Consider the following 13,052-nt stretch of genomic DNA (forward strand, 5'->3'; position numbering starts at 1 on the left):
TGCGAGCACTTCCGCTTGGCCGGGTAGTGTGTGTAGCCTCAGGTGTTCTGGAGATCTCAGGGATGAGTTGAGGATTGGTGATAAAACTGTTGGAAAACTGCATACCAATATCCAAAAGCTTCTGTCGGGTGTAAGATGTTAAGGCAAAGCTGTTCAGTACGAAGAGACCCAAGATGAGCAGGAAAAATACTGCAAAATTGCAAAAACTGGAGAGATGCTGAACCTGGCAATGTGTATGTGCCGCCATCTTGGTCTAAGATGGTGACTTAAAGGTTTTACTGGACATTGTAATGGACCCTGTTGGTCTCTACTGGTAATTGGTTGCCTTCTATCACTAGCGGCGCCAGAATTTTTATTGTAGGTGGGCCTCCAGAAAACTGGATGGGCCAGTTAAAATAAGCCCCCCCCCCAAAAAAAAACGGGTTTCCCTTCATCTCTGTTCCAGCGCTTTTCTGTGGGACACTGAGGACAGCAACTTGTATCGCTATCCTCAGCTCAGTGCTGAAGCGGACAAAGAAATGCACCTTAATTGTTGGCAGTAAGCTAACTTCATTTATCTCTTTTGAACGTTCAATACACGAAAAGACTGAAAGGGAATTATATCTTTTGAGGTTCTGTTTCTCTCTCCATTTATTTACCCAACACGGTGGGCAGGGAACTGTCCAAAATTATTTAACTGTTTCTTATAAATTAAGTTTTATAAATATAAAAACATCCGCCAGTGTCATTCATTTCATTGGATCACACGCTGGTGACGATGCAGAGTGCACATGTGGGGTAGAAGCTGCTGATTAGCTGAGAAGCTTTCACTCAAAGCTTTCCTCGGGCTGCTTATTGGATGAACCGCTAGAATGAAAATCACTCACTACTCATAGGCCTGGGCCAAAATGGGTGGGCCCAGTCCCACCTGGGCCCAATGGTAGCGCCATGGCTGCCTTCTATAGGTGGCTTGTTAAACCAATAAATACAAATTCAAAATTCATCTTTCCTTTAGATGTTTCTTAACAATTTTAATGGTTTTACAGGTTAAAAGTTGGTTTATAATGGTATTTGTAGTGGAAACCACAATTTTCTGTGACAGTTGTTTTTTTTTTTTTACAGTAGGGATGTAAGCCTATGTCAGTTATACAGTGGCTGCTGTATATCACATGACCAGCATGAGAGCCCCCAGCACGCCCCTCCAAAAAAAAAAAAATTAGTGCATGATGCCCAAACGCAATACAAAATTGTCAAATGAGTGAAACAAGTTTCTTTGAAATTGTTATAGATTACGTTGAGATTGCACTGATGCATGACATGGTGAAAATGACTTGATGAATAATACTAAGCAGTATTAAGCAGGTTAAGATGAACCTTAAAGTTGTGCCCCCTGTCTGGCCCGGTTACTGTGGTCTAGAACCACCCGTCAGGGAGGGGAACTCCCACAAAGCATTGATGCCAGAAAGCAGTTATGTGAAAAACAGTCAAATGATAAAAACCAACTCTTCAATCAAGCAATTTTCTTTTTATTTGAGGCAAGGGAGATAGCAACAATCTTTCTAAACTAAGTAAAAAGGGAAAATGCCATATGGGTGTCAAAAAGGGCACTGAATCAAAAAGATCTCCGTAGGTGTTATCCAAAACTCTTATGAAAGTTTTAAAGACAGTTTCCCTGACAACGTCGCTGACCTTGATCACTTTACTGACCACTTCCTTGCCCAATTCCCTTACCATATCCACTCCCCTGACCCTGGCCAAAGCCGCTTCCCTGGCCCCGACCACTCCCCTGGCCAAAGCCGCTTCCCTGGCCCTGACCATAACCCTGGCCAAAGCCGCTTCCCTGGCCCTGACCATAACCCTGGCCCTGACCATAACCCTGGCCAAAGCCGCTTCCCCGGCCGTGGCCCTGACCGCTCCCCTGGCCAAAGCCACTTCCCTGGCCAAAGCCGCTCCCCTGGCCAAAGCCACTTCCCTGGCCAAATCCGCTCCCCTGGCCATGGCCCTGACCGCTCCCCTGGCCATGGCCCTGACCGCTCCCCTGGCCAAAGCCGCTTCCCTGGCCAAAGCCAAAGCCGCTTCCCTGGCCATGGCCCTGACCGCTCCCCTGGCCAAAGCCGCTTCCCTGGCCAAAGCCAAATCCGCTTCCCTGGCCATGGCCCTGGCCGCTCCCCTGGCCAAAACCGCTTCCCTGGCCAAAGCCAAAGCCGCTTCCCTGGCCGCTCCCCTGGCCAAAGCCGCTCCCCTGGCCCTGGCCGCTCCCCTGGCCACGGCCGCTCCCCTGGCCACGTGGTTCACTGCATGCACGGCTACTGGTGGTTGGACAACATTTCTTTGTGGCAGGACACTGGCCATCATGGGAACAGCTTTCAGCAGACAGTGGAACGTTCTTTGGGTTGGGACACTGACCCGGCTTCACTGCATGGACATAGATAATCAGCTTTAGTTTGTGCATACAGATTATGCCACGTTTATATACAGCACGAAACACTTGATGCATGAACAGCAAGTTTTACCTACAAAGTGAGTTATATTCCAAGTATTATTCCTGTTTATTCTGTAAAGCCATTCTGTGTTTAAAACATGCTAAGGGTTGAATTCAAACCTACTTTAGACGAGAATAATAAAAGGCAAAATGTATTTATTTCTTTATTTTAAATCAACTGACCAAAACAACAAATACCTGTATATGGAGCAGTACAGTAAAGTCCACAGCCATTGCTGCAGCACTTCTCATTGTTGGGACAGTTAGAGTCATTCTTACAGGGGGAACTGGTACACGATCTAGTTCCAGATGATCGGGGTGGACACTTTCCTGGCTTTGCTGTGAGAGACACATGACAAAGCAGCACTGAACAGTTCCATTTACTTAAATTACAGAACTTGTATTGAATTCAACGTGTTATGGGCGTTTTAATTTTTGAGAAGAGTCATCTTTGCCAGTGTTCTGTTGATTTGCACTACCATTCCATTAACATTCAACAACAAAAAACAACAACTACAAAAGTGCAAACAAAGTAAGCATGATTAACATCTACACAGACCACAAACCTAAACCTACCCTTACAGTAGTGCAAACACAGTAAGTATGTTTTACATCTAGAAGGGATCCAGCTATAGAAAAAAAAAAAAAAAACACAACAACAACAACAACAACAACAACAACTTATTAGATTGTTTTATTAAAGTCTACACCCACCCCAATCCTACCCTTAGTAATGCAGATACATTAAATGTTCAGCATGAGAACAAAGATGCAATGTTGATGTTAATAACCTTTTAAAACCCATTTCTAATCTTACATTCAAAGACTGAGTCACTTATTTCTGCATTTCTTCAGGCTGTGTAATGAAGTCAACAGATCTTCTCACCTGTGGTTCGTCCAGTGTCTGTTATGCTCAAGTATCCGAACAGACACAAACTAGCAATCAACAAGCAATACACTCGAGCTGTCATCCTCCCGACCCACGATCTCACAATGATCTCTGCTGGAAAATATGCTAAATTGGTGTGTCTGAAACCGTAGCCAGCGAAGCACAACAAACTAAAACAAATAAATGTGTTTACGTGTCAACATCAACCTCTGTAAAATGGGGTTTTAAAGATCCAAAGACGATCAGATCAACTCCAACCCTGATCAAACTCACCTGCCTGTAGCTTTCTAGTAATCTGAATGGAAGGCCTTGATTAGCTTGTTCAGGTGAGTTTGATTGGGGTTGGATGAACTGAATGCTGTGTTCAAACCATGTCATAAGCTGTGTCCCAAAGTTGAGTGTGCACACTTCGAAGGCCACGGACTTCTAAGACCAGACCTCCGAAGTGCACGAAGGGTCCTCTGAAGTGCATGAGATGCTCCGCCTTTGCAGAATATCCTAATTCCACCACCAGGTGTTTCCGATTAGCGCTCTGTCGCATAGCAACGGTGCGAGAGGAGAGCTGACGAGAGGACAGTCCTGCTAGGATAGGTGGAGCCAGAACTGCTCGTTTTTGTTTTTATGATATACTCATAATGCAGGAGACCGTGATGAACCTCAGGCTTAGCCAAGACCGAGGCCAGGTAAACTACACTGGTTTGCTGCGATCTTTGTCGGATTACAACTTTAAAATGCAGGTACTGGCTTGAGCTTACTTGAATAATGTAATGATACATACGAAAAACTACAAAATACACACATAGCAGTTCAAATGCTGACTGATATCTTACAAAGGTGCAATTTTATGTAGTTTATTGTCTTCTTGACCATATGTAGACAGGTTTGCAACCCGTATTTTTTGAGGCAGTTAACCATAAAAATAAAACTGTATTTAAAAAAATAGAGCATAGTACAGCTTAATGTCCAGCAACTTTAAATTTAATAACCTTGAACATGTTTAGAAGTAAACTGCAACATACACAGAAGTGCAGCAGTATTATTAATGTAAAACCATCCTGACAAATTCTTTTTTTCAAGACAATACTGCACATACCTTTAATTTTACTCTCAATACCTTAAGTATATTAAGGTATTTTACTTAAAGGTTAGTTCAGCCAAAAATGAAAATCCTGTAATCATTTACTCACCCTTCAGTTGCTCCAGGTTTGTAATTTATATTTTTGGGTGAACTATCCCTTCAGCTAAAGTTTTAAATATGAGTAGTAGTTTTTCCCCAATATGGTATTAGTAGTTACTAAAAGTAGTTTACTGAAGTATGTCAATATTTCTTGTACTAATTACGTTGTCATAGCTCTAAACAATTTCTCTTTTCCTTCTTTCCCTAAATCAGACTAGACCCCTTTACTGCAGGATAAAGCTGAATGTGGCAGCGCTGGACAGGTGTTTAATGGTTTTGTTCTGAGCAGGGAGACCCTGACTGTGCTGCTGGATCTACTGAGAAGTGAACGCAACAGTGATGGTGTGCCACGATCCAGACCCTGGTGTTTCTCTTCTGTCTGCCAGCGGTACATCATACAGATGATCTCCAGAGTGTTTGACATGTGCCTCGCTCCACTGTCACCGCATTGTCCTCCGAGTCTCTGAGGAGGTGCTGGCCATTCACCAAGAGATTGACCTCCTGAAGACCGCAGAACACATGGAGGCAGGGCCGGGCTCAAACTGATGCTGTTTTCTGATGTTAAACCTAAGCTATGTTGTAAATGGTTGTAAAAAGTACTTTCTATTATGTATAGAACAGTTTGTTTTAATGTGTAAAAAGTATTTACTGGACAAACAAATAAACATATAAAAGAATGTTTTGTGAAAAAAATTATAAGCTACATAAAAAAAAAAAACAATGTACATAAGCACTTTTCTTTTATTTACATGTGAATATGCAAAACAAAAATACAAAATGTACAGAAAGTACTCAGGCTTATTTACAAATAAATTACACACAAAAAATGAATAATGTATACAATTTATGCATTTCATTTTTTACTTGCGTCACAAAAATAAACTACAGAAATTAGGTTGTTTCATTGACAATATGACATTTAAAAAATATATTGGAAAAACTGTAATGAACTTATTTTTTTCCCCACTGTTTTCTCTTGGCTAATGAAGAATGTATTTGTTTGAGTTTGATGTCCTCCCTGTCCACTCGCTCCCTCACCTGTCTCAGGACACTTCACAAATAAACCATGCCTGTTAACAACAAAAACACATGCTCACTTTCTCCAGAATAGTATTAAAACAAAAGAAAATGGAAACACTTATGAAAAAAGACAGGTTTGCAATCTTAACATTAGAAAATATGACACAGCAGGACATGCATACAAAATACTGAAGTGCTAAAGTTTGGTCAAAACATTTTTAGACATCTCCTGCATGACAGCACTACAGAAACACAACAAAGGGAAAGACCATTGCCTTATGTAGTGGCTGTCTTATTGTTTGTGGGCTTTATGTTAAAAAACCCTGGCTTTAAACACTTTCGCTTGGTATATGAGTAAATGAAAACACAATACTTACATTTCAATGTGAAGTCCTCCACAGAACTCTCACCTGCCTCTGAATATAAACACCTTCGTCATATGCACGCAAGTGATTCTGGGATATGGTAGGGTGCGAAGTGTCCATAAGATGTACACTTCATTTTCATGGGAAATGAAGTGCGCATTTGAAGTCGCTTTCGAAATTCGTCAGCCTTCGTCGCGCCGCGGTTACGCATTCGCACTTCAAATGCGGTCTTCGAAGTGCGCATTCTGACTTTGGGACAGCTTACGTCGTGACGCTGTGACGCAATCGCACTCCACATCCGCACTTCGGAGTCCACACACTTCAGTTTGGGACACCCTTCGTCGCGCCACTGTGACCCATTCGCACTTCAAATGCGCACTTCGGAGTCCATGCACTTAAGTTTGGGACACAGCTATAATAATTAAGGTAGCCTAATTACGAGAGGATTGTGTGTTTGTAAGGCAACACTATCACCTGTGAAATGAATCTGCAGTGGTCAGGTGGTACAGCGGTCATGTTGTGGTACCTACTTCATGCAGCTCTGCGCAGACCGAAGCAGTGCGTGTCGGTTCTTCTTCTTTTTTAAACGAACCAGAACAATATATACAACAGTAATGCACAAGAGTGTACAAACCATCTATTCATTAATCAACAAATTCGTGGAAAATTTTACAGGTCTTGTTTGTTTTTTGTTTTGTTTTTTTATGACCAATGTTCTCCAAACTGGTGCAGTAGTCCTTAAGTCTCCTTAAGAAAATGGATGAAATTTGGTTTGGACTCTGACGACCTTCCTATGTATGTGAAATTTTCCCCAAAATAATAATATTAAAAAACAAAAATGTACAAGAAAGTTAATAGCCTATTATAACTTTCATTGGAATAATACATACATACATATCAAAATTATTTAACTTGAATGTAACATTCGTTTTCTTTCTAATTACATTTTCCATATCCACCAAAAAAAAAAAAAAAAATCACACTCCCGTATTTTTTATAGCATCACATAACTAAAACTTTTTTAAAAACGAACACCCTAATTTACATCAGCGTTATAAAATATACATCAAATGACATAAACGTGTTTGAAAACAAAATATTTAAAGTGAAATTTAATTATTTATTTTGTCCCCCGTCCCATTAGATTACATGAACAGTGCTCACATACTTTTGTGTAGATTGTCAGTGAATTACGGCTCTGTGTAGTAAATGCCAACCAGTGTTGCCAAGTCTGTGGTTGTTTTTCATGTTCACGGGTTGAAGCGACCCCAATACCAATAACGTGATATTTAGCCCCTAAAATGTGAATATTACCAAGGCAACCCTGCCAAAAAACGTATATTTTAACCCCGGGATAGAATTTTTATCGGGGAACCTCCTGGAAACGCGATTGGGCTAGTTTTGGACTAGTTTTGAGAAGCAACTGGGCAGGATTTGTTGTGAAAACCTGGCAACCCTGATCTGAACGCACGTGCTGGAGATATACTACTAATTACATGAGCATCTTTACTGATGAGATGCGCATGAAAATCGTATTTGATTTTTTGCACAGCCTTATTTCAGTAATGTATTGAACTTTGTTTTAATGTGTAAAAAAATTATTTACAAGACAAAAAATAAACGTACAGTATAGAAGAATGTTTTGTAAGCTACATTAAAAAAAATGAAAAATGTACATAATTACTTCCCTTTTATTTACACGTAAATATGCCAAACAAAAATACAAAGTGTACAGAAAGTACTCAGGCTCATTTACAAATAAATTACACTACAAAAATGAATAATGTATACAACTTATTCATTTCATTTTTAACTTGCATCACAAAAATAAACTACAGAAATTGTTGTTTCTTTGACAATGTGAAATTAAAAAAAAAAGATATTGAAAACTTGTAATGCACCAGCTTCCACTCACTCCCTCACCTGTCCCAGGAAACTCGCTCCCTCACCTGTCCCAGGACACTCGCTCCCTCACCTGTCCCAGGACACTCGCTCCCTCACCTGTCCCAGGTCACTCGCTCCCTCACCTGTCCCAGGTCACTCGCTCCCTCACCTGTCCCAGGAAACTCGCTCCCTCACCTGTCCCAGGAAACTCGCTCCCTCACCTGTCCCAGGACACTCGCTCCCTCACCTGTCCCAGGACACTCGCTCCCTCACCTGTCCCAGGACACTCGCTCCCTCACCTGTCCCAGGTCACTTGCAATTCTAAGACAGAGCAAATAAACCATGCCTGTTAACAACAGCACAATGAATTTCAGCAAAAATGTGTCTATTAACTTTAATACTTTGTATTTTTTTAAGTCTTTTTCCAGCAGGCTAATTTTCTCCTGAATAGTACTAAAACAAAAGAAAATGTAGACACTTATAAAAAAATATAAAGACAGGTTTGCAATCTTAACATTAGAAACTACAACACAGCATATGCATACAAAATACTGAAGTGCTAAAGTTTGGTTAAAACATTTGTAGATGTATCTTTCATGACAGCACCACAAAAACACAACAGGAAAAGACTATTGCCTTATATAGTGGTTGTCTTATTGTTTGTGGGCTTTGTGTTAAAAAAAAAAACCTGGCTTTCTGGCTTTTAACACTTTCGCTAGGTGTTTGAGTAAATGAAAACACAATACTTACATTTTAATGTAAATTCCACTACAGAACTCTCACCTGCCCTGTTTTTTAATAGAAACACCGTCATCATCTGAGCGCAAGTGATTCTTGGATATGGTAGGGTGCGAAGTGTCCATCAGATGTACACTTCATTTTCCCGGGAAATGGAGGGCGCATTTGACGTCACTTTCGAAATATGTTGGCCTTCGTCACGCTGCGGTGATGCAATCAGCTTTGGAATGCGGTCTTCAGAGGGCGCATTCTGGACTGTGGGACAGCCTTCGTCGCATCGCTGTGACGCATTCGCACTTCAAATGCGCACTCCGTAGTCCATGCACTAAAGTGTGGGACATAGCTATTGGTACCCCAACATGATCGCTGTACCACCTGACCACTGCAGATTAATTTCACAGTTGATAGTGTTTCCATAGAAATGCACAATCCTCTCGTAATTAGGCTACCTTAATTATTATGACATGGTTTGAACGCAGTTCATCCAACCCCAATCAAACTCACCTGAACAAGCTAATCAAGGCCTTCCATTCAGATTACTAGAAAGCTACAGGCAGGTGAGTTTGATCAGGGTTGGAGTTGACCTGATCGTCTTTGGATCTTTAAAAAACCCATTTTACAGAGGTTGATGTTGTAGCAACACATTTATTTGTTTTAGTTTGTTGTGCTTTGCTGTCTGCTCCTTCAGGTGCAACAATTCAGTACATTTTCCAGCAGAGATCATTGTGAGATCGTTGGTCGGGACAATGACAGCTCAAGTGTATTGCTTGTTGTTTGCTAGTTTGTGTCTTTTTTTTAGATACTTGAGCATAACAGATGCTTGACGAACCCCAGGTGAGAAGATCTGTTGACTTCATTACACAGCCTGAAGAAATGCAGACATAAGTGACTCAGTCTTTGAATATAAGATTAGGAATAGGTTTTAAAAGGTTATCAACATCAACATTGCATCTTTGTTATAATGCTGAACAACTAATGCATCTGCATTAAGGGTAGGTTTAGGGTTGGGGTAGGTGTTGACTTTAAAGGGGACATGCAACTTCAAGTTTTTCTGTTCTCTTTAGAGTGTTACAAGCTGATTGTGCATAGATAAGATCCCTGATGTTGCAAAGATTAAAGTCTCAAAACCAAAGAGGTTCTTTATGAAAGTTAAGACTCTGCCACACCCCTCTAAAACGGCTCATTCAAACACACCCCCACATCTCTACGTCACTGTGTAAATATTTGCGTAATGCCAACCAAATGTTCACACAAAGAAAGGAGGAGTGGTTTCAGTTACCGCAGTTAGTGTTGAAGCAGCCATGTCAGGGAGATGCTGTGTGTATCTACTGTAGGAGAAAGCAAAAGCACTTTATTTGGTCTTCTGAAAGTAGATGCATTTATCAAGCTTTAAGATTACTTACAACAGAACAGCAACGCATTTTATGGCTGACTGTTTCGTGAACCTAGGAGAGGAGGTAATTCGGAGCTTCTGAATCGGCTACTGTATGTTAAAGTATCTGCTAATGACTGTTCAAATGCAGAGTTTTGCTCGTCATGTGTGAGACAGGGTCAAACAGTGGAGTCAGCTGTCTTAACCGTCTGTGGCTTCATCACTGTCTCACGACTCTGTTCCCCTTTCGGGCTTGAACTGATGGTAAAACTAAGGACATTCTAAACTTATAACATTATAAACGCAGTTATGGAAAGGGGTGTTACATTTCTGACGAGTGCTTGTGGTGGTCGGCCAATCACAATGAACTGGGTCAGCTGGCCAATCAGAGCAGACTGCGCTTGTCAGAAGGAGGGACTTTGTAGAAAATGGTGTTTGAGAGGCGGGGCACAGAGGACATACAATGTACAGTATTTGAAGTGTTTTTTTGAACACTAAAGCATGTCAACATTGTTACGTCAAATACACAATGATCTTTAAAAGCATCATGACCCCTTTAATAAAACAATCTAATAATTAGGAAATATGTGTTCCTGTAGCTGTATCCCTTCTAGATACAACCACGAATATAACACATACTTGCTGTTTCTGTAAAGGTAGTTTAGGTTTGTGATAGGTGTAGGCGTTAATCATAATTTTTCATTGTCCACTTGTACTACGGAAGGTAGCAAAATCTGACATGGAAGGGTAATGGAATTTAATGGAATGGTAGCACAAATCTACAGAACACCAGCGACGCTGACAAAGGGGTGGGTTTTTTTTTTTATTTTTTAAACACACACAATGTACTGAATTCAATATGAGTTAAGCCGAGACAAATGTTTTTAATTTAAGTGAAATGTTCAGTGTTGCTTTGTCATGTGTCTATATTACAGCAAAGCCAGGAAAGTGTCCACCCCGATCATCTGGAAATGGATCGTGTACAAGTTCCTGTAAGAATGACTCTAACTGTCCCAACAATGAGAAGTGCTGCAGCAATGGCTGTGGACTTTACTGTACTGCTCCATATACAGGTATTTGTGTTATTGTTTGGTCAGTTGATTTAAAATTTTTTGCCTTTTATTATTCATCTAAAGTAGGTTTGAATTCAACCCCTTAGCATGTTTAAAACACAGGATAGCTTTACAGAATAAACAGGAATAATACTTGGAATATAACTCACTTTGTAGGTAAAACTTGCTGTTCATGCATCAAGTGTTTCGTTCTGTATATTGATGTGGCATAGTCTGTATGCACAAACTAAAGCTGACTATCTGTGTCCATGCAGTGAAGCCGGGTCAGTGTCCCAACCCAAAGAACATTCCACTGTCTGCTGAAAGCTGTTCCCATGATGGCCAGTGTCCTGCCACAAAGAAATGTTGCCCAACCACCAGTAGCCGTGCATGCAGTGAACCACGTGGTCAAGGAAGCGGTCAGGGTAGTGGTCAAAGAAGTGGCCAGGGAAGCGGCTTTGGCCAGGGAAGCGGACAGTAGGGCTGTGCGATATGGACAAAAAAAAACCTATCACGATTTTTTTTGATCAATTTTGCAATTTCGATTTTAATCACGATTTTGACACACACACAAACATGCTTTACAGTCATAAATGCATTTAGTATAAATCTGAAACATATTTCCAAAAGAAAACCAATGAGAGCTTTATCAAAAAGTTGTAACATGCCTCTAGAACAGACAGTCAAAATAATTACTAAGTAAAGATGTCAAACAAAACATCTAGACATATGGCAAAAAAAAAAAACCCCGTGGTCAGAGCTTTTTTTTTTCCATGCATTGTTCATAGAGCTCATTGTAGCGGTGCTGAAATATATTTATTGCCCAAGGTTCACACGTACTCCGTCTGCAGTGCGTATACAGTATGTGTATGCGGTGCAGCAGCGAGAGCGCATTATTGTAACGCGAAAGCACATTGAAATAATGCGTGAGCGCGAATCTATCCACTCGCTCGCAGATTTCCTTTGCTTTGTCACAAAACCAGACACGAGTGCTCAGATACACGCTGCTCTCGTACGGAGAGAGTGTGCGCACTTAAAACATGTCTCCTCTCACTCACTCACAACTCTCTCTATGCTCATGCGCTAGATATTCATTCTTTTCGCACCTTTCGATTTTCTAAACTTTTCTGTTCACATCTTTTACCGCGTGCAGTGTGAACGTTCTGATCCATTAACATGGGCTCGAAAAAAATATGCATCACAGATAGTGTGTGAACCTGCAGTTAGGCATATGCCCAGTTTGTTCTGTTCTGCTCAGTATCACAGAAAATTAGAATATTGTGAAAAGGTTAAATATTGAAGACATCTGGTGCCACACTCTAATCAGCTCATTAACTCAAATCACCTGCAAAGCCTTTAAATGGTCTCTCAGTCTAGTTCTGTAGGCTACACAATAATGGGGAAGACTGCTGAATTGACAGTTGTCCAAAAGACGACCATTGACACCTTACACAAGGAGGGCACGACACAAAAGGTCATTGCAAAAGAGGCTGGCTGTTCACAGAGCTCTGTGTCCAAGCACATTAATAGAGAGGCGAAGGGAAGGAAAAGATGTGATAAAAAAAAAAATGTACAAGCAATAGGGATAACCGCACCCTGGAGAGGATTGTGAAACAAAACCCATTCAAAAATGTGGGGGAGATTCACAAAGAGTGGACTGCAGCTGGAGTCAGTGCTTCAAGAACCACTACACAAAGACGTATGCAAGACATGGGTTTCAGCTGTCGCATTCCTTGTGTCAAGCCACTCAGCATCAGAAGCGTCTCGCTTCAAAAAGGACTGGACTGCTGCTGAGTAGTCCAAAGTTTTGTGCTCTGATGAAAGTAAATTTTGCATTTCCTTTGGATATCAGGGTCCCAGAGTCTGGAGGAAGAGAGGAGAGGCACACAATCCACATTTCTTGAGGTCCAGTGTAAAGTTTCCACAGTCAGTGATGGTTTGCGGTGCCATGTCATCTGCTGGTGTCGGTCCACTGTGTTTTCTGAGGTCCAAGGTCAACGCAGCCGTATACCAGGAAGTTTTAGAGCACTTCATGCTTCCTACTTCTGACCAACTTTATGGAAATGCAGATTTCATTTTCCAACAGGACTTGGC

At 41.2% G+C, this 13,052-nt stretch overlaps 1 protein-coding gene across 2 annotated transcripts; it reads right to left on the reverse strand.

Moving 5' to 3' along the window:
- Positions 1-1,484: 1,484 nt before the first annotated feature.
- Positions 1,485-3,612, reverse strand: LOC122145887 (cell wall protein IFF6-like). 2 transcript variants are annotated; one of them, XM_042761559.1, is made up of 4 exons: positions 3,348-3,610; positions 2,660-2,800; positions 1,922-2,394; positions 1,485-1,825 (listed from the first exon to the last, which is right to left on the reverse strand). In XM_042761559.1, the coding sequence occupies exons 1-4, from the start codon at positions 3,430-3,432 to the stop codon at positions 1,679-1,681; spliced, it is 846 nt and encodes a 281-aa protein (XP_042617493.1). In that variant the 5' UTR covers positions 3,433-3,610; the 3' UTR covers positions 1,485-1,678. The 2 variants fall into 2 exon arrangements, with proteins under 2 accessions (XP_042617493.1, XP_042617492.1); XM_042761558.1 differs by having other exon boundaries at positions 1,485-2,394; positions 3,348-3,612.
- Between the last annotated feature and the right edge of the window lie 9,440 nt (positions 3,613-13,052).

This window comes from Cyprinus carpio, chromosome A8, assembly GCF_018340385.1.
Source record: "Cyprinus carpio isolate SPL01 chromosome A8, ASM1834038v1, whole genome shotgun sequence".
Lineage (NCBI taxonomy): Eukaryota > Metazoa > Chordata > Actinopteri > Cypriniformes > Cyprinidae > Cyprinus > Cyprinus carpio.